Here is a 27839-nt window from a genome sequence, read left to right as displayed (position 1 = left end):
TAGTGGTTCTTTTAAAGACTTCAAAGCATTCTAAAAATATCTAAAAGAGATTTGGAAATTAGTTTAAATCATTATTAATTTTTCTAAATACATTTGATTATAATATGGTCTAATTTATTTTAGTCCTAGCCAAATTTTTCTTATGTCCTCCCTTCTTTGGGCTCTTTTTTTCACAGTGGTTTGTTTTTACAAAGAACAAATCAAAAGTCGTAAGCAACCAGAAGCTGAAGTACTACTGATTAAGCTGGTGTTAAAACACAACTGGGATTGTTGTTTCCTGTTCTAACCATTTGATCACTCTACCTTCTGTTTCTGTGCTTCTTTTCTATTTTTCATTAGAAATTTAATACACTGGTTGGGGAAAAAGGAGCTCAAATGAGTGGAGGCCAGAAACAGAGGATTGCGATTGCTCGTGCCTTAGTTCGAAACCCCAAGATTCTGATTTTAGATGAGGCGACATCTGCCCTGGATTCAGAAAGTGAGTCAGCTGTTCAAGCTGCACTAGAGAAGGTAAGTGAGCAGAAACATTTCTTAATTCCATATTCCTGGTTCATTATTGTTTTTAAGTGTAAGAAAATATGGATCTGTAGTAGATTACTCAAGTTCAGAGCCCTCCTTAAGGTATGAAGGCAATACGTTCATTCACAGGAGAACTTACGTGATGGCTATAGAAAGTGGTTTAGAGGAGAGAAGGAGATGCTGTGGTTGGTATGCTAAAAATATATATATGAGCCTGATATACAAACAATCATACAGTCTACACCTCCATTCCAAGAGGTTTGCACTTTCCTCCTCCCTAGGGTGGCCCAGTACCATTATCACTATTGTAACCATGCCCATCCTTTGCTTCTACATACACCTGTGGGATTCTCTTCTCTGACCACTTTTCTTCTTTAGGATAGCCCCAGGCATTCATTTTGACCAATTTCATTTCAAATGGAACACCGCTGACCTTGAACTAGCGCCCTTCAACAGCCCTGGCCCCTCAAACTTCACACTGACCTCCTGCCGACAATGAGCTACTGCACACACCTCAAGGTCACCTGCAGTGTGGCCCTGCACCAAATTACACTGCATCTCGGAGGGCAGTAGGCAGTGGAGATATGAAAATCCATTGAACACTTTTCTCAATGGCCCGACTCCCTTATAAACAAACCATGGCCTTCAGACCACTTACAAGGCTTAATGGCACAATATACTTTGCATTTGCTTGGAAATGAGTTAAGCGTTTTTTCTCTAAGACAATAAAAGTCTTCTTTTTAAAAAAATGCTGACTTTAAGGGACCAGAAATGGATACTGGCAGCCTAAATGTCCACTGCTTATTGAAAAATCTCTTAGTTACTATTATTTATTGGCAAATCAGATTGTGCAAGTTTCAATGCTCGTTTTCCTCCCATAATAACAGTGCCACATGTTGCTGGTGTGGTAAATAAATAATCTTTGTTTACTGTGGAAACTTTGGCAATTTGGTTCATCTTGGTACAGAAAATTCAAAGACAGGGCTAATGTTTTATTCATATATTATACTTAATAACTAGGACTGGGACCTGTATTTAGAATATATTCAATAAATTATTTTTAATAATAGTGATGTTTGATTATTTAGGGCTTCAGTGTACCAAAAATGATTACATTTAACTAACCCATTTCTTAAGTTATGTAAGATTTTTGTTTTTTTTTATTTGAGACGGAGTTTCACTCTGTCATCCAGGCTAGATGGACAGAGTGAGTGGCATGATGTCAGCTCACTGCAACCTCCACCTCCTGAATAAAAGTGATTCTCCTGCCTCAGCCTCCTGAGTAGCTGAGATTAGAGATGTGTACCACCATGCCCAGCTAATTTTTGTATTTTTCATAGACACAAGGTTTCACCATGTTGACCAGGCTGGTCTCGAACTTCTGACCTTAGGTGATCCACCCACCTCAGCCTCTCAAAGTACTGGGATTACAGGCATGAGCCACCATGCCCAGCCAGTTATATAAGGTTTTTAAAAATGTATTGTAATAGGCTCTCCGACTGTTTAGAAGGTTCGATATTGTGCCCATTGTCTTTTCATCCACTATGGTAATTACTTTAGGTAATAAAATCCAGTTCACACTTTTAAAATGAATAGTTGCTTGGTGATGTGACAAACTAATAAATGTTCTTATTGGTTAATATGAAACTTCTATCAAAAGTGAAAAAAGAAGAATGCAGAATATTTGTAAACTGATTCTAATTACACAAAACAGATGTATCTGTGAACAAAAATGAAGACAACATATGAAAATAGTAAAAGCTGTGTGGCAGAATTCTGGGGGAATTTAACTTATTTCAAAAATTCATTTACTGTTACTGTTTTTCAGTTGTTTAAAGGAGAAAGAGATTAAATCAATGTGGAAATAGCCGTGTAACTACTTTATGTATTGTTTGCTGGGTAAAGGTAAAGGGTAACCAACAGGATGAAAAGTAGGATAGTAAACTAGATTAATTGTATACTCTTCCGTTTACTGGAAAATGGCTTATGGAGAAGGGGAAAGTTCAAATATAGGCAGAGTGATGGCAGCTATAGTACCATGAGAGCCCTCTCCACTCCCCAGCATAGACGGCAATTACGGAACCAAGCCCTTGGAGGGGACCCTAGGTAAGGGAGGTAGGACATCCAGCAGGTCTCGTTCCTGATCATCTGTCTAAGACGCCCCAGACTCTGTTATATGATACAGCCTAACCCACACAGTTAGCAGTTTTCTGCTGCTCAAAATATCCTGCAAGCCACTAACCAACAAAAGAAGGCATAATGAAATGTATCCCTTCTCCCTGGTGATAGAGTCTATACCCACTCCGCTCCATAACCTGCCCTCACTCACTCCTTCCATACCCTCCTCTCCATTACTCATTTATTTTCCACTTATATGAAGTTCTAGAACCTGTGAAACTAATAAATGGTATTAAAAAATCAAATCAGCAGTTTCTTAGGGCAGGGATGAATTTTGACTAAACAGCAACATGAAGGCACTAACACCCTTATCCTCACTTGGGCTGTTGCAGTAGCTAACTCTCTGCATCATCCCATGCCCTCTTCAATCTGTTCTCAACACAGTAGCCAAGTGTTGCTATTCAAACGTAAATTTGGTGTCCTCATACTTCTACTCCAAATCATCCAATGACTCGCTGTCTCACTCTAAGTAAAAGCCAAATTCCTTACAGTAAGCACAAGGCTCTAAGGAACTGGGCTCCAAGTTCCTTCCGGAACCTCCCTTCCTACCTTTCTCCCCAACAATGTGACAATGCAACAATGCATGCTATACTGAGTGCTTCTTAAACATACCCTTGCACTTTTCATCAGCTAACATACAATGCATATGTTTATTTATTTTGCTATTGTCTCTCTTCCCCCACTTCAATGTAAACTCTCTAGTGGTAAAGGCTTTGATTGATTTACTGCAGCATCCCCTCCTCTAGACCAATGCTGGCCCTTAATAGACAGCCAAGAGATATTGTTGGATGGACTTGGATGAGTGTGATCCAGGATAGTTCTAAGACCTAAAATGGGCCCAATGTGGTGTCTCATGCCTGTAATTCCAGCACTTTGGGAGGCTGAGGTGGGCGGATCACCAGGTCAGGAGTTTGAGACCAGCCTGGGCAGCATAGTGAAACCCTGTCTCTACTAAAAACACAAAAAGTTAGCTGGGTACGGTGGCACACACCTGTAGTCCCAGCTACTCGGGAGGCTAAGGCAGGAGAATTGCTTGAACCCAGCAGGTGGCGGTTGCAGCTGAGATCGCAGCATTGCACTCCAGCCTGAGCCAGAGTGAGACTCAGTCTCAAAAAAAAAAAAAAAAAGAAAAAAAACCTGAAATGTTCTTTTCTGGACTTCTTGATTTAGGACAACTACAAACTAGTTTTATTTCACTAATGTTCAAGAAGTTCTAGCATCAGTGAATAAAGGTTTATGCCACAGGGTGTGAGTTTCACTCTGCTACTGGTTTTGGCCTGGTGTGAAAATGCAGCAGGTTTCCAAGCTGCCCCACTAGTTGGAGACATAGCAGTGAGCACCTGCAGGCCCCTGGGGAAGCCAAGGAAACCCACACTGATTCTGTGATAAAGCCAGTGAAAACTCTTTGAAATGTTAAAAGTGGTATGCAAATCTAAGGCATAATTATTATTAAGGAAGTTTCAGCCACACCACATCAATGGAGAACCTCTAAAAAGGCCCTTTGCTAATTATGCAGGAAGAGTTATCATCACAGTATTATTCTTTGAAGATACAGGGTTGCTTTGTTGCAGCTCTCATGGGCATGTCTTAACCATCACTGTACTTTCTCCCTATGATGGACCCTGTTGGTCTTTCTCCAAGACCTCTTTCATTATATTTATACTACTTAAAGAAGCGGACAATAAGGAAATTGGCATATTACATTAAGCTATGGGCCACTTGATTAAATTAAGTTCTAAGGCATGATTATCCGAAGTTGAAGTTAGGTCAGGGTAAATTTTACACACACACACACACACACAAATGCACACACATTTTGTATGTCTGTATTAACTAAATATCTCACTCTGTATTTGGAATTTTTAAAAATCATTTATAGCAACACTATAATAGTTGGGAACAAAAAGGGGATTTCTCCAAGGGAATTTCCTTGGCTGAAATTTGGACAGAAAATCAAAGGTAACACACAGGCTACCCCATGCGAAAAACACCACTGGACATTTTATAAATCCTGCTTAATCAAGCTCATATTTGTAGGGCGTGGTGTTAAATTCTAAGCCATTAACTTCTTTTAGGTTATGGTTCTTTTCCTTTGATAGATCAGGGCTCCTTTGAGAATCTGATTAAGAAAGGGAAAAATAAACCACCATAACTCTTTAGAAAAGTATACAAATTCACTATACAAAACAACTTGCAGGTACTATTGAGGGGTTCATATACCCTGAAGCTATCTGTGAGTAGATGATAACAAAGGAACAAACGGATGATAACAGCTAATCCTCACAACACCCCTATAAGATTAAGATGTTTATTCTCCTGTTTTACAGTTGAGCTGTAAAACACTGAAGCACAGAGAGGTTAAGTAACAGCTAGGTGCAGTGAAGCCAGAACTTGGACCAGCCAGCCTTCTGCCTCATTCATGTAACCACCAGGCTATATTGCTTCAAGATTACACTACCAGGAGGTAGAGCTAAAACTGATTCTACCTCAGGCTTCAAAACCTCTTAATAAACACAGAATTACCATCTGATCCAGAAATTTCACTTCTGGGTATATGCCCAAAATAACAGAAAGCAGAGTCTCAAAGAGATATTGATATACCAGTGTTTACAGTAGCATCATCTACAGTAGCCAAAAGGTGTAAACAATCCAACTGTCCATCAACAGATAAATGGATAAACAAAAGTGGTTGACACATACAATGGAATAGTACCAGTCTTTAAAAGGAAATTCTGATGATGCTAAAACATGGATAAACCTTGAAGAATTATTCTAAGTGAAATAAAATGGACAAAAAAGGATCCACATTGTATAATTCTGCTCGTATGAGATACATACCACAGTCAAATTCAGAGACGGAAAGAAGAGTGGTTACCAGGGGCTTGGGGGATGGGAAAGTGGGGAGTTAGCATTTAATGGGTATAGTTTCAATATGAGATGATGAAAACGTTCTGGACATGGGTAGTAGTGACAGTTGCACAACAATGTGAATAAACTTAATGCCACAGAATTGTACCCTTAAAATGATGACGATTGTAAATGTTATGTACAATTTTTGTTGTTGCTGTTGTTTTGTTTTTGAAATGGAGCTTTGCTCTGTCGTCCAGGCTGGAGTGCAATGGCACGATCTCAGCTCACTGTAACCTGTGCCTCCCAGATTCAAGCAATTCTCCTGCCTCAGCCTCCAGAGTAGGTGGGATTAGAGACACATGCCACCACACCTGGCTAATTTTTATATTTTTGGTAGAGACAGGGTTTCACCTTGTTGGCCAGGCTGATCTCAAACTCCTGACCTCAAATGATCTGCCTGCCTCGACCTCCCAAAGTGCTAGGATTACAGGAATGAGCCACTGTGCCCAGCCAGGCATTTTTGTTTTTGTAAAAAAAAAAAAATAGAGAGAGAGAGAGAGAGAGAGAGAGAGAGAGAGAGAATAGTAATGTAAGCTGAGTACAAAGGAAAGTGAAAAAAATTAATAAGTAAAAGAATAGTAACACAGAGAAATTTGCCCTCTCAGAGTCAGAAGGATCCTGCCCTTTAAAATGGTTATAATGGTAAATTCTGTATTATGCATATTTTTCCACAATTTAAAAAAAAAAAACTAGCTTTTTTTCAAATACCACATTGTCTTCTTGGGAAGGAAATTCAAAATATTCAAATATATTCCAAATCAAAACTCTCATGTGGGATAAACTCACTTTTGTTCCCATAGGTTGTTCATTTTTATCCTATTGTATAAATAACTAGTAGATTTCTCTTACATAAATAAATTTAGGTCAATGTTACATAGCAGGACTTTCAAGGTTTTAAAGAATATAGTAAAAAGTCTTCTAAGATAAAATATTTTTGCATGATATAGATAAGCATCTTGGTGATTTCTGTAAATTCAAATTATTTCTAAGCCTTTCCCTCATCCCCAAAATAAGGAAAATGCCTATAGAAGATACTGATTTTCCTATGCTAACAAATAAGTGATCTCTAATGTACTATTTATCAACAATAAAAATAGATAAGGTATTACACCCTTGTGGAAAAAAAATAAACCGATTATTGCAGCATTTTCTCTTCTTACCCACCATTTACTTCATCATTTATTTTTTATTATAAATTTCTCCACAAAAATGATAAGCTTGTTAATAAAGTTAAGTAAAGCTGGGTGTGACGGCTCACACCTGTAATCCCAGCTACTTGGGAGGCTAAAGTGGGAGCATCATGTACTCACATACAAATTCATGCTATAATAAATTAAATTGTAACATAATATGTACCTTAATCAAATGTTTATAGTTTAGACCAGGAGCTGGCAAAGTAGACAACAGAGATGTAATGCTTAATAAGTAAATAAATATGAGAGGAGATATATATTCAAACAACTGTGAAGCAAACCCCCTATGAAGAAAAGAAGGTCTATAATAATAAAAACCTGTATCCGGAAATCCTGTGATTCTGATTTTGTGAACAAAAGGATACACGGAATTCTCAGACCTTTTTTAGTTTCAACCTTTTAATTGTTTGACTTTATATTCTGTCTCCTCAAATTCTCCTTAGACTGTGACGTGTTAATGCTCTCTTTCGTATTTTCTAATTAAATTCCATACACATTAATTTGTTTGAGAAATGTTTGATAGTATTGTGAAATCATTGAGCTAATGGGTCACATCACGTGGCTTCACAAAGCAAGATTTGAGATCTGTTTGCTTTTGGAAAATAACATTTGTAACTTTGAGGAAAGAGAATAAATAGGAGATTTATTAAATAAATATGGACCGTAGGCTAGGTGCCTGAGTGTTTTTGCCTTCACGGTTGTGGTTGCCAGGTTTCTCATGCATACCAACCCAACAACAGCATTCTTGCACTCTCTTTTAAAGAGCTGTAGGCAAGTCTCAACTCTCTAAAACCCAGAATAGAGTTTAAATTTGAAGTGTGAAAGAGAGAAGTGGTATCAGCATAGGCTGAATATCTTACCACTGAAAATGACAGATGAGATAAACCCAAATTGAGATATTCTACAAAACATCTAGCCAGTGTTCTTTAAAACTATCAAGTTCATCAAAAACAAGGATGATTTTAGACACTGTAACAGCCAAGAGGTGAGGATCCCAGAACAGAAAAAGAATATAAAGTGAAAATTGAGAAATCTGAATAGAATATGGAGTTTAGATAACGATGTGTCAATAGTGGTCCAGTAGTTGTGTCAAATGTATCATAGAAATGTAAGATGTTAGAACTGGCCGGGCGTGGTGGCTCATGCCTATAATCCTAGCACTTTGGGAGGCCAAGGCGGGTGGATCACAAGGTCAAGAGACCGAGACCATCCTGGTCAACATGGTGAAACCCCATCTCTACTAAAACTACAAAAAATTAGCTGGGCATGGTGGCGCGTGCCTGTAATCCCAGCTACTCAGGAGGCTGAGGCAGGAGAATTGCCTGAACCCAGGAGGCAGAGGTTGTGGTGAGCCGAGATCACACCATTGCACTCCAGCCTGGGTAACAAGAGTGAAATTCCGTCTCAAAAAAAAAAAAAAAAAAAAAGAACTAAGGGATATTGTGGAAGCTTCCTGCACTATCTTTGCAATTTTTCTGTAAGTCTAAAACCATTCTAAAATAAAATGTTTACTAAAAAAAAACTAATCACATTTTTACCAATTTTGTTATACCACTCATAAGGGTGTGCTGTATAAGCAAAGCTTAGACTTACCAAACTAAAGTAAATGGGAGACTGAGAAAAACAAGAAGCAAGCAATAAAAACTTGTTCCCCAAATATCACTCATTAGTTTAATAAAATGTTCATAAATTTGACAATATCAGAAAATAAAGAAAGCACTAAGCATGTTAGTCCTTAGTAGAACTCTCTTCTATAGCAGAGTAGGTTACACATAAAAATGACCCATAGAAACTTACAAATGCTAATAAGTAATTTCCAGTTAAAAATATTATTATGTGTCCATTATCAGACCTTAATGAAGTTAAGAAAAATAAATCTTCCTGTCTACAACCCTATATCACAGTTGTCCCCAATCTACTTTATCATTATTTTTGCAGGGCATTCATTAAAATGTCTGTCTCATTCAGAATTCCTGCAGAACTTTAGAATGGCCAACTGGGCTAGTGAATATATTTACTTTTTTTGCTTGACTTTGACTTTTCTTTTTAAGAGCTTTTTGAGGTTTCATTGACATATAAGAAACCATACATATTAAAACGTAGGATAGAAAAAATTTGGGCAGATATGTTTACCTGTGAAATAATCACCACAATCAAGATACCCACATTTTTCTCATGACTTTTGTAACCACATCACCCTGACCCTTTCCAGCCCCCTGCCCCCAACCCTTGGCAACCTCAGATTTGCTTACTGTCACTAGAGATTTATTTGTATTTTCTAGAACTTTATATAAATGCAGCAGTATCATATGTATTCTGTTATGTCTGGCTTCTTTCATTCAGCATAATTATTTTGAGGCTCATCCATGTTGTAGAATGCATCAATAGTTCGTTTCTTTTTATTGATAGTATTCTATTTGTGACTATGCCACAATTTAAACTAATTGATATGAATGCTCATTTGAATTACTGGGTTTGTTTTCAGTTTTGGGATATTACAGATAAAGCTGTTCTAAACATTCACATGCAAGTCTTTGTATAGACATGTGCTTTCATTTCTCTTGAGTAAATACCTGGGATTTAAATGGCTGTTCAGTGAGTGTAAAATTTCATTTATGTAAGATGAATCAGTTCTAGATATTAACACTACAACATTGTGCCTACAGTTAGCAATATTGTATTGTGCACCAAAAATTTTCAGAGGATAGATCTCATGTGAAGTGTTCTTACCGCAAAAAAATTAATCTGCACAATAACTCTAAAATAAAAGTAGTATAATTTTCTCTATTATCAAATGAAGAATATAAGACTTAAGGGTATAAAAAAAAACTTGTCTAAGACCTCAAAGCCAGAAATTGGTAGAAATAAGATCCAAACCCAGGATTTGCAACTCCAGAAAACACGAATGATGAAATTATTGAATACGAGATTTGTCATTATAAAAGTCATACACTATAATCTATATATACTGCTTGCCGTTTTGTAGTTAATTACCATGTAATCTGTTAACAGTTACCTCCATCATGATGTCTGTCAGATTAACTGCATTATGAGTTTTTATTGAGACAGCGTGGACTTCATTTCTATATCATTAGTCTTCCCAGTCTGTTGTTCATAAAGCTTGCTTACCTATTCATGCAGTGTGATAACTTGCTTTTAAACTAAAAATATGAACGGAAATTTGATCCTAGTCGTATTAGCTCAGTATATACTTTTAAAAAAGAGTTCTGAAGCACAGGTTGGGTTGCTATAGGGGAGAATAGCTGTCTTTTCTACTTTTTGTGACAGGAGATGGGGATTAAGGATAGAGATTCAGAAACTGAATAATTATAGTCTGATTTTTTAGTCTAAGACATCTTAGTCTGTCATCTATTCTGACTTGGATAGATGTTTAACTATCAGAAATTGTTGCCCTTTGCCTGTAATCCCCGCCCTTTGGGAGACCGAGGCAGGTGGATCATCTGAGGTCGGGAGTTCAAGGCCAGCCTGCCCAACATGGCAAAACCCCATCTCTTCTAAAAATACAAAAATTAGCTGGGTGTGGTGGTACATGCTTGTAATCCCAGCTACCTGGGAGGCTGAGGCAGGAGAATCGCTTGAACCCAGGAGGCAGAGGTTGCAGTGAGCTGAGATCATGCCACTACACTCCAGCCTGGGCCACAGAGTGAGACTCCGTCTCAAAAACTAATTAATTAATTTAATTTAATTTAAAAAAACAGTGCATTTTCTCCCCCCTTCTACCTAGTCCTGCTCTTTAAATGACTCTCTTGATATCTACACTTGGGGAAAACCAGCTGAAGTAGACTCACATTGAACCCTTTTTGCCTCTGTCAGTAGTCAAGGCCAGCTACATAGTTTGTGGGGCCCAGCGCAAAATGAAAATGTGTAGCCTCTTATTCAAAAATTATTAAAAATTCCAGGAAGACAACAGCAGAGTATTAAACCAAGAATCATGCCCTTCTCAAACTTTCTTACTTTTAAACAAAAGTACAATACATGCACATTAAATAAAATTGGGGAAATTGAGATGAGAAAAATATAATCCATAGGTCCAATAATTAAAAACAGGCACTATTAGTATATTGATATATTTCTATACAGGTGTCCTTTTCTATGGGTAGTTTTTTAAAACATAGTTATAATAGGATACATATTTTTCCTGCATTTTTTCAGGTAGCATTATATTATACATCTTTTCTACATTATCATTTAATCTGAATAATTAATGTTTTGAGAGATTCCCTTCTCTATAGATTTGGAAAAAAGTTTGAAAGAAATAATCACCTGCTTCACCAAGTTTATCTACTGCAATAAGAGACCTTGTGGAGAGAGGAGGAAGAACCACACCAGGTTTTACTAGCAGTCCTTCCAGTGACTGGCTGAGGCCTTGAACAAGCTTCCTAACTTTCAGAGTTCCAGTTTCCTGCTCTATAGTAGATAAGAATAAGAAATGTAAATAGCAGCAGCACAGTAATAGTATGAATAGTATCAATACTATCCATCAATTGTTGATTCCCTGGCAAATTTGTAGTGCCAGAAGTGTCAGTTATTATACTCTTCCAGAGGAAGAGTAAACTGGAAGAGGTAAACTCATAGTTTTCAATACCTGTTTTAAGTCTATAGTAGTTAAGACATCTTAGCATTGGTGCAGTGACAGACAAGCTGAATAGCAGTATAGCAAATAGCATACAAAAAGAGACACAAAACAATTGTCACCTGATTTATGGTAAAGACAGTTCTACAGTAGAGTAGGGAAAGGATGGTGTTCAAAATATGCTGCTGGGACACTTGGTTAACTCTACGGGAAAAAGAACATTGACTCCTATTTGCCATCACACACAAAAACTAATTTAGGTGTTCTACATCACATCAAAATATGAAAGGCAAATGATAAAGATTGTAAGGTAAAACAGAAAAACATCCGTGTGACCTTGGAGTAAAGATTCTTAAAAGTACACAAAAGGCATAAATTGTAAAAGAAAAAATTTGATAAACTGGACTTCATTAAAATTTTTTAATTCTGTTCATGAAAAGACACCTTTAAGAGTGAGACACTGTGGCTGGGCGCAGTGGCTCACACCTATAACCCCAGCACTTTGGGAAGCTGAGGTGGGTGGATCACCTGAGGTCAGAAGTTTGAGCTCAGCCTGGCCAACATGAGGTTGGGGTGAAACCCCATCTCTACTAAAAATAAAGAAATTAGCTGGGTGTGGTGGTGGGCACTGGTAATTCCAGCTACTCAGGAGGCTGAGGCAGGAGTATCTCTTGAACCAGGCAGGCAGAGGTTGCAGTGACCTGAGATTGTGCCACATTGCACTCCCTATTGGGCAACAAGAGCTAAACTCCATCTCAAAAAACAAAAAAGAGAGTGAAAGACAATCACATAAAGAGAAATTTTAACTGTAATATACAGTATTTAACAAAGTTCTCACATCTAGAGTATATAAACAATTCATGAAAATTGGAAAGAAAACGCTCTAATAGGAAAATGAGAAAAAACGTGGACAGTTCACAAAAGAGAATATCCAAATTGTCACTAATCATTTGAAAAGTTGTTCAAATTTATTAGTCATCGGGAAAATGCAAATAAAAGTCACAAAATGATAGTTCTCACCCATCAGACAGAAAGAACCAAGTCTTGGTCAGAATACAGAGTAACCATGGTCCTCTTGCACTATTGGGAGGTTTATGAAATAGGGCAACTACTTTGAAAAACTATTTGGCAGAATCTGATGAAGCAGAGCATATACAGACCTTATGACTCAGCAATTCCTCTCCTAGGCGTACAAATAGAATTGTGTACATATGTTCATCATATAAACATTTACAGCATCCTATATATACATAGTAGAAAAAAAAACTATCCAAATGCCAAGCAGGAATAGAATTGATAAATATGTTATGGTATAGTCGCATAATAGAATACTGTGTGGCAATAAGAATGAATTAACCACAACTCCATACAACCAAATGGTTCCTCAAAAACATAATGTTGAGTGACAATATCCAGACACAGAAGAGTATACAATGCATAATCTCATTTACATAAATTACCAAAAACTCAAAACAAATTAAGGTGTTAGAAATCGGGATAGTGGTGACTCTTGGTATGAGTATTAAGAATGACTTTGTAAAGGGCATGAGATGGACTTGTGGGTGCTGGTAATGATGGGATTCTTGACCTGGATACTACGATAGGGGCGTATTCAGTTTGAAATGCACTGATGTGTATGAACCTTTATGTGTACATTTCCATATATTAATGACACTTGTAAAAAAAAGTTAAAAATATATATTACTTTGAATTTGTACCCAACCAGTTAAGTAATATGCCCATTTTAAAGATGAAAACAAGAGAAATAGTGAGTTTAAGTTAGTTACTTCTAGTTACCAATAGCCATTAAATGGTCTTTAGAGTCCTTTCTAATTCTAAGATGCTACGGTTTTATAAAACACTGATTTCAAATCTAATTAACTTTTTGACTTTCTTTTTATTCTAATTTCTATTGGCCTTCTTATTCTTTGAAAGTTTCCAAATTTCTTTATCCAAGGATAAGACACTTTAATACTTAAAATAATATTGCGACGAAGACTTCTTTCTTTCTTTTTTCTTGTTGTGACAGAGTTTGGCTCTCATTGCCCAGGCTGGAGTGCAATAGTGTGACCTGAGCTCACTGCAACTTCCGCCTCTTGGGTTTAAGCAATTCTCCTGCCTCAGCCTCTGGAGTAGCTGGGATTACAGATATGCTTCACCACAGCTGGCTAATTTTTTGTATTTTTAGTAAAGATGGGGTTTTACCATGTTAGCCAGACTGATCTTGAACTCCTGACCTCAGGTGATCCACCCTCCTTGACCTCCCAAACTGCAGGGATTACAGGCATGACTCACTGTTCCCAGCCAACAAAGCTTTCTTAAACAGTGCAAGGGTTGTTATCTCTACTAATGTCTTATTTATTTTCTATGCTTTTTATTCTGTAGGCAAGCAAAGGTCGGACTACAATTGTGGTAGCACACCGACTTTCTACTATTCGAAGTGCAGATTTGATTGTGTCCATAAAGGATGGAATGGTGGTGGAAAAAGGAACACATGCTGAACTAATGGCAGAACGAGGTCTATATTATTCACTTGCAATGTCACAGGTAATGTTTATGTGACATAATGCTGTCAACAGGGTTTTTTTTTTTAATGTTTCAGAGATCATACCACACTAGGAAACAAAATTTGCAAATTATAATCTTAAATTTAAAAAGCAACCAAGGTTTATAGTTCCTTAGTAAAGAAACTGTCTCAAATCCTCAGCGTTGTGCTAAATAATACGGAAGTTGAAGAACTAACGTGTACCTGGTACCTAATATATGCCAGGCACACTCCAAATAGGCTTCCAAACTTGTATGTGGCAGATCCTGTGACCTTTGGGTTAGAACACAAAGAAGTATAACACATAATCCCTACTGAAAGGCTTAAAACTTACCTACAGAGGCAAACCACAAAATTATGCACATAGATGTTACTAGCTGTAAAAAGAAAAAACAAGATTGATGGAGAGAGACAGAGCTATATTACCCACGAAAGGTTTCATGAAAGAGGTCTTTAAGTTTAAAAGGTGGGAGTTGGGGGTGAACATGAAGGCTAAATTTAGGTAGGCAGAACAATAGCATAGAGGCAAAAAGGAACTTGGTGTGCAACTAAAACAAAAAAAAGGCAGCTTTCCTTAAGTAACGATGAGTGTTAGGGGTATAATAGAAAAGAGTTGGATGATGAGTGTCAGATCATGGACGTTCTTAGAATCCAGGCAGAAGGGTTGAGACTTAATGTGTAGGAAGCACCTAAGACCATGCCTGGCACACAGTGGGCACTCAATAAACATTTGCTGAATGAAAGGATGCACACATAAAACCTTACTGTCACTACATCCCACAAGTGGACCAGATGTCACCACATCCCCACAAGTGGACCAGAAAGCTCATACTGGGCAATCAAGCGGGGGCATGATGATGCTGAAGGCACACGGCAAATTCCCCTTCTTTAGGATCCATACTTGGGCATGTCATGGATCCACCCTTCTGGATTTCACATAACTTTCTCATTAGGGCACATTAATATAAGTCCTAGGAATTAGGCTGTAGCACTCTTCTTTTTTCTAGCCCAGCTTTCTTCTCTTGATCTGGAAGGCAGCCTTCTTTTGAAGGGCTGTTCTACAGATAACTAATTTCAGCCCATTTTGATCTTCTTCAACTTTCTGATAGTATCTTTGATGTCAATATTATTACTTTATAAATTAGGAAATTTAGAAAGTTATGAGCCTCCATCTCCTCATCAAGTTTATAACTTCATGTCCTAAGAAGCAACGACAGCAAAATAGGTTTGAAAATATAGTTTTATATTAATTGAAAAACTGTCTGATTCTGATTTTATTTCATATTAGTTCATATTTTGCATTTCAAAAATAAAAGGTGTTATTTGACAATTGAATTTTCATTTCACAGTAGACTTAATAATTTATTAGGTTATTATGTTTAATATTTTGAAACTAATATGAGTTGCAATAAAAGGAAATAACTGGTTGAGTTAACCCTATTTTGAGATTTTTTTTTTTTGAGACCCAGTTTTGCTCTTGTTGCCCAAGCTGGAGTGCAATGGCACGATCTCAGCTCACCGCAACCTCTGCTTCCCGGGTTCAAGTGATTCTCCTGCCTCAGCCTCCCAAGTAGCTAGAATTACAAGCATGTGCCACCATGCTTGGCTAATTTTGTATTTTTAGTAGAGACGGGGTTTCTCCGTGTTGGTCAGGCTCGTCTTGAACTCCCAACCTCAGGTGATCTGCCTGCCTCGGCCTCCCAAAGTGCTGGGGTTACAGGCATGAGCCACTGTGCTGGCCTATTTTGACATTTTCTTTAAAACTATTAATACTGTTATAATCAGATCTTTCTTTGAAGTAGTACATCCTTATTTTTTATTGTAATTAAACTAAAAAATCCATTATTAGGTCTTATGTTAAAGGCTTTCATAATGTAAAAAAAGCAAAAGTGGTGTGTTCGTGGTAGGAATGTGTAAAAATTTTAAACACCTTATTTAAAATAGATTAGTATTCTCTGATTACCTAAAATAATGTCCAGTCAGATATAATAACATCATTTTAAATATTAATACTAAGTATAATATTCTAAGCATTGTATAGTAAATGTTTCATACATAATATCTACACAAACAAGTAACTCATTTTTGAAGATCAGGACATACTTATTTTCCAGTGTTGACTGTGGTATCAAAATTAACCAATTTTGATAATTCATGATTATCACAAATATCACAAAGTTAATGCTGTTAAAATAATCCTGAGAAGCAGTATAGCAAAATGGTTAAGATGATTAACTCTGTGGTCACTGCAAGGTGACTGTAGTTTTAGGTCCTTGAGCAAGTTATTTAAATTCTCAGTGCCTCAATTTCCTAATCTCTAACAAGAGGAAAATATTAATAAATTATGGTATTAAATGGGCTAAAACATGGAAAGTACTTAGAATTATTGTTAGTATAATACATTTTATTATGCTATTATCGGGATTAACATATTTGATCAAACTTTTTAGAAAAGTTCAAACTATGGAGATTCATACCATAATTATTTACCTAGACTGTACAGGATTATACACATGTATAGTGCTTTAGTGAGTTTCTATGTGAAAATGAAATAAAAACAAGTAGATGTATATAAATATCAAAACTTCTTGTCAGCATTATTTTGTCCAGCAACTTTATCAGGAAAAGAAATTTTCTTTGACCAATTAAAGCACCTTCTCAGGAAATTTATTATGAGGAAAGGTCAAAGTTTTATTTTAAACTTGCCACAAAGTAAGTAACTCCTGGGGGTGGGGGAGAAAAGCCAAATAAGGCAGGACATGATGGCTGGTTCCTATAATCCCAGCTACTTGGCAGGCTGAGGCAGGAGGACTACTTCAGCTGAGGAGTTTAACACCAGCTTGGGCAACACAGTGAGACCCACTCTCTAAAGAACAAATAAATAATGAAAACAAAAACAAAAAATAAAAAATTTCAAAGCCACATAAAATATTTCTTTCACAGTAGAGATATTTACAGGGAAAAAAGGAAAATGATAGCAAAAGGAATGCCTGATTAAAGATGTTTGGACAGTCCAGGGCTGTTCAAAGCTCATTGTCTCTTTAAATGACTGATTAACTGTTAAGCTTGTCAGAGTCACAGTGTCCCTAGAAAGTATTCCATGTGCACATTCTCCTGGTGGACCTAAATCAACCTACATTTTTCATCTCTTCCCCACGCTGGCTGGACCTACTAGCATCCTAGCTGGGCTTCTCATTTCACTTGTCTTCCTCCTCCCATCTCTTCCTGGGAAAGTCACAGATTTACTCACACCATATTCAAATGAACAGAGAATCTGTAGCTCTGTTATTTCACTAAAGTGTTCTCATGAGTAGCAAGAAAAAGAAAAACTAGACCTAGAGCAATTTGGTTTTGAACTTTGTTCTATCCTATAATGTACTAATAAACAGTTTCTTTAAGGTTAAAAATTTTTATTTTGAGGCAGAGCCTTGCTCTGTCACCCAGGCTGGAATGTAGTGGTGCAATCTTGGCTCACTGCAGCCTCCACCTCCTGAGTAGCTGGGATCACAGGTACGAACCACTACAACAAACTAATTTTTTGTATTTTTAGTAGAGACAGAGTTTCACCATATTGGCCAGGCTGGTCTGGAACTCCTGGCCTGAAGTGATCCACCTGCCTCAGCCTCTTAAAGTGCTGGGATTACAGGGGTGACAATTGCGCCTGGCCTTTAAGGTTAATTTGATTGCTTTGGAACTTCTTATTGTTTGGGAACAGGCCCTCTGAGTTTTGTTTTTCATTTACACTTTGGAAAGCATGATTGTCTACCATGGTCTCTCTCAGGCCCAGCCTCACATATAAGTACCCAACTAAATACTACAAATTTATAAGATCCAGAAATGTCTAGGAAGAAGGCACCAGCAACAGTATCTTCTGTCTAAAGAAGCTCCTTTTACTAAGATCTCTCCTTGCTAGTGATATAATTGTTTTGGATTAAGGCATTGTTTTCTGCAGGTGATTATATAAGTCCTTAAAAAAGAAGGGACAGTGAGCTATTGCCAGTCACTAGCATTTTAGTATGAGACAGACTTAATAGCTCTCTATCAAGCCTGAAAGCTCTTCCGCAAGAACTACATTAGAATATGCTACTTTCAATAGCAAAGGGAATAACAGCTTTAAAGGGATGCTTAATAAAGTGTCTTTGAATTTTTAAGGCATTCTTATAATGATAACCTGTATATTCTTCCTGTAAGGATATTAAAAAAGCTGATGAACAAATGGAGTCAATGATACATTCTACTGAAAGAAAGACCAACTCACTTCCTCTGTGCTCTGTGAATAGCATCAAGTCAGATCTCACTGATAAGGCTGAAGAATCCATCCAGTCTAAAGAGGTAATAGCTCAGCTATCAACCAGTTTTTCCTGCATGTTTTCTGATTTTGATTTAATCCTTATAAAATTTTAAATTTATTTATAGTAAAATATTACTGTAGCACTAAGCTCACAAAATATGTCTTTCCCAAACTTTGCTCTAGCATCAGCATGACACCCTAGGTAAGGCTGTCTAATAAGGCTGCATTTATATCAGAGGTCCTTCCTTACTGGGGGAAAAAAAATCTCATAAGACTGTTACATGATTTTTTCCTATGAAGCAAACCATGGGTTAAAACAGTGCCTTGGCAAATGTGATACAGATGCTACTGGTGAGGCACAAGATTAACCTGAGTCAGATCAGAGCATAAATGCATGCCACTCCCAGAATGCTGAGAGGTCCCTCATGGATACGACCCAGGCCTGCAGTTCCAGGGCACAACTCACTTGGATGAGAGTATGTGTTCTCATGCTTACTGTGCCCCTTCCTACCCCCAGTCCCCCAGGCTCTGCCTAAGCTCCACTTCACTTGCTTTGACACTCCTTCCACTGATACCCTTCATACTGTAGTCATTCTCCATCTGCACCTGAAGTCTCACTTCTCTGTCTCAATTCCAGCTCCCTTCTCTTAACATGCCCAACGCCTGCTTTGGGCATCCACCCTACACACTGAACATTCTCTGTGGCACCCTTTTACAAAACACGATTCCATCTTAATCTCACCTTAACCCATGCTTCTCCCAGCCTCCCCATTCGCCGAACCCCAGCCCTCTTCCCAACCCCAGGTGATCTTTGCTGGCCCCTGGTGCTCTGTAACCTCATATGCCTTGAAATCCCTCACCCTTGCCCCTGTATCTCAGCTTCAATCCCCCAACCTCCAGCATCCATACCACCCCACACCTATCCTTGGCTCATTGTTTCCTCCCAAACTAGAGTTTCCTTCTTCTCCTTGGAAATGACAGAGACTTGAGATTGAATCACCTCTTAGCTGTTCTTGCCATATTCATGCCGACTTTCCTTGGTCTCATCTGTCAATTATCTGCCTGAAGCTCCTGAATTATCTGCTCCAAAACCCCTCTTGCCCTTCTCTGGCATTGTTAGTCTATTGCTTTTACTTTAGCTACAACTCTTTCCTTTTAGGTATGTGGTCCTCTATAGCATTTACACTTAGACTCTATTTTTTTCTTTTCTGCTAATTTTTTGAAGTCCATTTAAATAAATAAGCATGCAAAGAAAAATAATGGTATAGATGGTATACCATATAACAAATGTATGTAAGAATATAGTACAAGAAAGTTTGTACTGAGACACACTAGGCAGGAGCGTAGGAAACACTGTGTTAAAACGTCTATTGATCACTGCTGTACCTGCCTCATCAACTGCTATGGAAATCTGCCTCTATGTCTAAAAATTCACCATAAAGTGGGTTTTCAAAACCTAAGAAAGATAAAAAACAGAAAATTAAAAAGGAATTTCCAGATTTCTGGTCAAAATGATATAGTTGGTTTACAATCTGATACAACTACGTGCTCCACAAACATGGAAATGATAAAATATAAAAAGAGAAAAACCAATACGATGTATCTAGGCTCTAAAACAAGAGGAATATCTCTTCACATTAGAACCAGAGCAAAAGCACAGTGGTGAACTGGACAATAGCACAGACCTGCTCTGAAAAGGAGGCTGAAAAACCTGTTTAGCCACTGCCAGGTTTGAGCCTTAGAGGGCAGGAAGCAGAGACAGAGTCCTACAACCAAGAAATAAGCTAAGGACTGGCTCAATGGCCATATTTTTAAGGAACTCTTTCAGACTATGGTAATCCAGTGAAAAATGAACAAGGAAGTGAAGGGACTACAGACTATAATAATCAATAATGAGCTGGCTTATGTCTATAATAGCTACTTGGAAGGTTGAAGCAGGAGGATTGCTGAAGTCTGGGAGTTCCAGGCTGCACTGAGCTATGATCATGCCACTGTGCCCCAGCCTAAGCAACAGAGCAAGAATCCTTCTCTGATATAAGTATTAATAAAATAAGCACACAAAAAGACACCTAATGTGGTTAGTCATTGCACAAATGCAAAAGAAAATCATAATGAGATATCACTATACACCGATTAGATTAGTTAAATCTAAAAAGGCTGACTGTGCCAAGCATTGGTAATGGTGTGGCGCAACTGGAACTTATTTAGCTGGTGGGAGTATAAAATGCTAAAGCTACTTCGGAAAACAATTTGGCAGTTTCTTAAGAAGTGAAACATTCACCTACTAAATGATCCGGCCATTTCATTTCTAGATATTTACTCAAGAGAAATGAAAATCCACACAAAGCCTTGCATATGACTGTTCATAGCAGTTTTATGTGTAATAGCCTAAAAGTGGAGACCACTCAAATTTATATCAACAGGTGGATGGATTAATAATTTGTGAGATTGGGGGGCGGGCGGGGAGACCAAGATGGCCGAGAGAAGCCAGCACCGAATGCAGCTCCCAGGGAATTAGAGTCAGAGGGCTAGAGGACTTCATGATTGCAAACAAGGGGCTGGGTTCGTTTCTGTGGGACTGATAGGGCACTGAATATAGGCCCAGGGAAGGAGCCGCAGGGCAAAAAATGCCCACGGGGTCAAATAAAGGGGCGGGGGGGGGCGTCCCCACCTGAAACATGCAGCCACCTGGGAGGCTCGGGGCCTTAACCCCATCAGTGCTCCATGTCGGATCCTGTGCTTACCTCATCCCTCCTGCAACCCACGGCTCACCAGAGCCCTGCCAGACGGTGGGACTCCGTGGGTAGTTGATGCAAATCTGAGCAGCGGCTACCGGCGGGCCCAGCAAGTTGCCCCACAGACCTGTGTGGGAGTTTGGACTAAGCCAGCTGGACGGACGTCCCACGGAGGGAGGCAGAGTTGAAAGCGGGGAAACACACCATAAGGCCTGGCAGGCCCCACCTCCACAGAATTTAAACTGAAGCCCTCGCTAGAGAGCTTGGCAGCAAATACACCAGCTTGACCCCAACCAGGAAGATCCAGCTGGGCAAGGAGAGACGCCATTGGGAAGGCGGGGCCAATCTCACCTGCAAACAAGCTCCAGGAAGGACCACCTACCCAACAACCTGGCTGAACCCGAGAGAGCCCAGCAACGCCCTCTACAGGTAAAAAAGACACAGCTCCAACCTCAATAGAAAAAATGTCCACTCAGAGACTCCTCCTGAAATCACCAACTTCAAAGATTAAAGGGAGATAAACCCATGAAGATGGGAAAAAACAGCACAAAAAGGATGAAACCATCAAAAATGGAACACTTCTTCTCCTCCCAGGGATCACAACTCCTCACCATCAAGGGAACAAAAAAAGACAGAGAATGAATCTGATGAATTGACAGAAGCAGGCTTCAGAAAATGGGTAATAACAAACTTCTCTGAGTTAAAAGACCATGTTATAACCCAATGCAAAGAAACTAAGAACCTTGAAAAAAGGTTAGACGAAATGCTAACTAGAATAACCAGCATAGAGAAGAATATAAATGACTTCATGGAGCTAAAAAACACAGAATGAGAACTTTGCGAGGCATACACAAGTTTCAACAGCTGAATCGATCAAGCAGAAGAAAGGATATCAGAGACAGAAGATCAAATCAATGAAATAAAATGAGAAGGCAAGATTAGAGAAAAAAGAGTGAAAAGAAATGAACAAAGCCTGAGAGAACTATGGGATTACATGAAAAAACTGAATTTACGCTAATCAGAAAAAACTGATCTACGCTTGATCAGCGTACCTGAATGTGCCGGGGAGAATGAATCCAAGTTGGAAAACACTCTTCAAGATATTATCCAAGAGAACTTTCCCAAACTAACAAGGCAGGCCAACATTCAAATCCAGGAAACACAGAGAACACCACAAAGATACTCTTCAAGATGAGCAACCCCAAGGCACATAGTTGTCAGATTCACCAGGGTTGAAATGAAGGAAAAAATCCTAAGGGCAGCCAGAGAGGAAGGTTGAGTCACCCACAAAGGAAAGACCATCAGACTCACAGTGGATCTCTCAGCAGAAAACTTGTAAGCTGGAAGGAAGTGGGGGCAAATATTCAATACCCTTAAAGAAAAGAATTTTCAATCTAGAATTTCATATCCAGCCTGTCAGTGGGGAGATCACCACCAATTCCTTGGAAATACAAACTACCATCAGAGATTACTACAGACAACTCTATGCACATAAACCAATAAATCTGGAAGAAATGGATAAATCGCTGGACACTTGCACACTCCCAAAACTAAGCCAAGAAGTTGAAACCCTCAATAGACCAAACCCTCAATAGACCAATAACAAGGTCTGAAGTTGAGGCAGCAATTAATAGCCTACCAACCAAAAAAAGTCAAGATCCAGGTGGGTTCACAGCCGAATTCTACCAGACATATGAAGAGGAGCTGGTACCATTCCTGTTGAAACTATTCCAAACAATACAGAAAGAGGGAATCCTCCCTGACTCTTTCTATGAGACCAACATCATCCTGATACCAAAATCTGGCAGAGACACAACTAAAAAAGAATACTATAGGCCAATATCCATGATGAACATCTATGCAAAAATCCTCAATAAAATACTGGCAAACCGAATCCCAATAGCACATCAAAAAGCTTATCCGTCACGATCAAGTAGGCTTCATCCCAGGGATGCAAGGCTGGTTCAACATATGCAAGTCTATAAATGTAATTCACCACATAAACAGAACCAAAGACAAAAAACACATGACTATCTCAATAGATGCAGAGATGGCCTTTGACAAAATTCAGCAGCCCTTTATGCTAAAAACTATCAATAAACTAGGTATTGTTTGAACATATCTCAAAACAATAAAAGCTATTTATGACAAACATGCAGCCAATATCATACCGAATGGGCAAAAACTGGAAGCACTCCCTTTGAAATCCGGTACTAGACAAGGATGCCCTCTGTCACCGCTCCTATTCCACAGAGTATTGGAATTTCTAGCCAGAGCAATTAGGCAAGAAAAAGAAATAAAGGGCATTCAATTAGGAAAAGAAGAAGTCAAATCGTCCCTATTTGCAGATGACATGATCGTATATTTAGAAGACCCCCCCCATCTCAGCCCAAAACCTCCTTAAGCTGATAAGCAACTTCAGCAAAATCTCAGGATACAAAATCAATGTGCAGAAATCACAAGCATTCCTATACACCAATAACAGACAGAGAGCCAAATCATGAGCAAACTCTCATTTACAATTGCTACAAAGAGAATAAAATACCTAGGAATACAACTTACAAAGGAGGTAAAAGATCTCTTCAAGGAGAACTACTAACCACTGATCAAGGAAATAACAGAGGACACAAAGAGATGGAAAAACATTCCATGCTCGTGGTTAGGAAGAATCAATATCGTGAAAATGGCCATACTGCCCAAAGTAATTTATAAATTCAATGCTATCCCCATCAAGCTACCATTGACCTTCACAGAACTGGAAAAAACCACCTTAAACTTCATATGGAACCAAAAGAGAGCCCACATAGCCAAGAAAATCCTTAAGCAAAAATAACAAAGCTGGAGGCATCATGCTACCTGATTTCAAACTACACTACAAGGCTACAGTAATCAAAACAGCATGATGCTGGTACCAAAGCAGAGATATAGACCAATGGAAGAGAACAGAGGCCTCAGAAGCAAAGTTACACATCTATAACCATCTGATCTTTGACAAACCGGACAAAAACAAGCAATGGAAAAAGGATTCCCTGTTTAATGAATGGTGTTGCGAAAACTGGCTAGCCATAAGCAGGAAGCTGAAACTGGACTCCTTCCTTACACATTATACAAAAATTAACTCCAGATAGATTAAAAATCTAAACATAAGAACTAACGCCATAAAAACCCTAGAAGAGCCAGGCGCGGTGGCTCAAGCCTGTAATCCCAGCACTTTGGGAGGCCGAAGCAGGTGGATCACGAGGTCAAGAGATCGAGACCATCCTGGTCAACATGGTGAAACCCCGTCTCTACTAAAAATACAAAAAATTAGCTGGGCATGGTGGTGTGTGTCTGTAATCCCAGCTACTCAGGAGGCTGAGGCAGGAGAATTGCCTGAACCCAGGAGGTGGAGGTTGCGGTGAGCCGAGATCGCGCCATTGCACTCCAACCTGGGTAACATGAGTGAAACTCCGTCTCAAAAAAAAAAAAAAAAAAAAACCCTAGAAGAAAACCTAGTCAAAACCATTCAGGACATAGGCACAGGCAAGGACTTGATGACTAAAACACCAAAAGCAATGGCAACAAAAGCCAAAACAGACAAATGGGACCTAATTAAACTTAAGAGCTTCTGTACAGCAAAAGAAACAATCATTAGAATAAACTGGCAACCAATAGAATGGGAAAAAATTTTTGCAATCTACCCTTCTGACAAAGGGCTAATATCCAGAATCTACAAAGAACTAAAGCTGATTTACAGGGAAAAAAACAAACAAACCCTTCCAAAAGTGGGAGAAGGATATGAACAGACACTTTACAAAAGAAGACAAATATGCAGCCAACAAACATATGAAAAAATGCTCATTATCACTGGTTATTAGAGAAATGCAAATCAAAACCACATTGAGAAACCATCTCATGCCAGTTAGAATGGCGATCATTAAAAAATCTGGAGACAATAGCTGCTGGAGAGGATGTGAAGAAATAGGAACACTTTTACACTGTTCGTGGGTGTGTAAATTAGTTCAACCATTGTGGAAGACAATGTGGCGATTCCTCAAGGATCTAGAAATAGAAATTCCATTTGACCCAGCAATCCCATTACTGGGTATATACCCAAAGGATTATAAATCATTCTGTCATAAAGACACATGCACACGTATGTTCATAGCAGCACTGTTTACAATAGAAAGACCTGAAATCAACCCAAATGCCCATCGATGATAGACTGGACAAAAAAAAAACGTGGCACATGTACACCATGGAATACTTTGCAGTGATAATAAACGGTGAGTTCATGTCCTTTGTAGAGACATGGATGAACCTAGAGATCATCATTCTCGGCAAACTGACACAAGAACAGAAAACCAAACACCACATGTTTTTCACTCATGGGTGGGTGATGAACAATGAGAACACTTGGGCACAGGGAAGGGAGCACAGGGCTAGGTGGGGGGATGGAGTGGAGGGGAGGGGGGCACAGTGGGGGACAGTGGGGAGGAGGAGAGGGATAACACCAGGAGAAATGCCTGATGTAGGCAACGGGGTTGGGGAGGATGGAGACAGCAAACGACCACAGCATATATGTACTTATGCAACAATCCTGCAGGATGCAGGACGTGCACATGTATCCCAGAGTGCAAATACAATTAAAAAATAATAATAATAATTTATGAGATAGCCATAAAATGAAATACTATGCAGCAATAAAAAGAAATGATATGCTGATGTATGCAGCAGCATGGATAAATCTCAAAATACGTATGTTGAGCAAAAAAGCTATCTGAAAAGGAGTGGATAATGTATTATTTTATTTATATAATGTTCAAAAAATGCAAACTAATCCATAGTGACTGAAAGCATATCAGGAGTTACAGGACTGAAGGAGGAAGAGAACTGGCAACTAAGACGTATGGAGAGAGGGATGAAAAAAAAGCAAGAGAAAATTTCTGGGGTAATAGATATGTTTATTATCTTGACTTTTGTGATGTTTTCATGAGTGTGTAGTTGTGTCCAAATTTATCTAATTATACATTTCAAATATGTGCGCTTTGTTACATGAAAACTATAACTCAAGAAAGCTCTAAACTGCGTCAAATTAAATTTAAAATATTTTAGGTATCATTTTTTAACTTTTTAACACTCATATCTCTTTATGTCTATTTTATATTTTTATGTCAGAATGGTTTAACACATGTATAACCTGTCTCATATTTAAGTAACAGCATATTTTATGATTTTACTGAAATTTTTGTTTTGCTTTTATCTTTAATTATTTTTTATCTTGACAAAACTATTTAAATGGTATCATTTTAAATATTTTATTGTGTATTTTTCCAGGGGCAAAAGAACGTCTTTACATTACCTGTGTAACATAGATCATACTATAGGAGGAAGATAGCCCTCTTAATTTCCTGGCTCTGTAATTTACTGGTGCCCTGGGACATGCTTAATCTTAATTTTCTTACAAAACAAGGTAATTTTGTAAAGCACTTAGCTCGATGCTTAGTGCTTGATAAAGACTTGATGTGCATCTTTTTAAATTTTTGTATATTCTTTTGAACAGTGACCTAACTAAAAGGTTGTGCCCTTTTTGATGATGAGCTTTAGAAAACATCAGCAGGAAAAATGATGGATACAATCAAATTATTAAGTATTAAGTAACCCAATATAAATGTGGGTTAGCCAGCCTGAAAGTGGACTTTAAAGGCATCGGAATTTGAAAGTTCTGTTGTACAAACAACAGTCTGCATTATAGTGACCAGACTGAGATGAGAAAAAGAATTTTAAACTATTTTACAGTCTTTCTTGAGGAATTCTCTGGTTATTAGCTTCATAAATGTGATTATTTTAAGAGTCAATGCCATGAGGAAGTTTCAACGAATAAAATATCAAATAATTCATTATAAACTTCCCTACTCAGAATAATTGCACACCACAAAGCTGTTCCCAAGAATTTTTAAGATTCAGAAATACACTACTTATTGCAGTAAAGAGCAAAGAGAGATCGTTATCATATTATTTATCCTCTGACCACTGTGACCACTACCTCTCCTTGTCACCTTCCACGTATCCTGCGAAGGGCTGGCAGACACCAGAATGATGACTTGCATTGTGCTTTCTCTGTATAAAACCTGAAACTTTGTGTAATATAATCCTTCCTCTGTAAAACATCAGAAACAGCAATGGCTGCAAGCATTTATTAGATTGGGTGTTTATTATTTGCAAATACACTGAGTCGAAAAGTATTGAATAAAGCTTAATTGTATAGACAATCCTACAGTATAGGAACTGATACCATTCTCCTTGGAAAGATGAGGAGACAGGCTTGGTGAGTTTAAATAATGTGCTCAGATATTGCAATATTTTGCTAGTAAATAAGAACTCCAAAACAAGCCAAGGGATTAGGAAAATGTTTTTGTAAATACATCATGAAACTTTCCAACTTTCACGTTTGAGATCGTAATGAAACTTTTACCTTCTGCATTTTCTTTTCTTAGCTTCTGCCTAGATTTTTTCCTATCCTGTAGTAGGATATTCCATCCAGTTTAACAAGAGTAAAGAAAAATAAACCTATCATTTCTTTTGTGACCCTTAACAATTACATGTGATTTAGTTTTACTTTTAAATGATAGCAACTGAGTGAAATGTCAAAAGGTGATATTGCACAAACAGTCACTTTTGGCAAAGCTTCTTTTATTTTATGCTTTAGGGTCATCATTAATAATATGGGCATATGTTGGGCACAGTGGCTCACGCCTGTAATCCCAGCACTTTAGGAGGCCAAGGTGGGTGGATCACAAGGTCAGGAGCTTGAGACCAGCCTGACCAACATGGTGAAACCCCATCTCTACTAAAAATACAAAAATTAGCTGGGTGTGGTGTCGTGCACATCTAA

General features: G+C 38.2%; 1 protein-coding gene across 2 annotated transcripts in view; it reads left to right on the top strand.

Annotated features, from left to right (window-relative positions):
* The window catches only part of ABCB5 (ATP binding cassette subfamily B member 5), a 123780-nt gene that overhangs the window by 33157 nt on the left and 62784 nt on the right, over nucleotides 1–27839 (top strand). Inside the window, exons 13-15 of one of the 2 annotated variants that reach the window (XM_032287027.1) lie at nucleotides 340–510; nucleotides 13780–13941; nucleotides 18131–18271. In XM_032287027.1, the coding sequence (XP_032142918.1) occupies nucleotides 340–510; nucleotides 13780–13941; nucleotides 18131–18271 (474 nt within the window). Of the gene's footprint in view, nucleotides 1–339; nucleotides 511–897; nucleotides 1291–13779; nucleotides 13942–18130; nucleotides 18272–27839 lie in introns of those variants that run through there. The other variant, XM_032287028.1, reaches the window with a different exon arrangement.

The sequence above is a fragment of the Sapajus apella genome, unplaced genomic scaffold, assembly GCF_009761245.1.
Source record: "Sapajus apella isolate SASKATOON/1434 unplaced genomic scaffold, GSC_monkey_1.0 scaffold19, whole genome shotgun sequence".
Lineage (NCBI taxonomy): Eukaryota > Metazoa > Chordata > Mammalia > Primates > Cebidae > Sapajus > Sapajus apella.
This window is presented reverse-complemented; position numbering and strand designations above follow the sequence as displayed.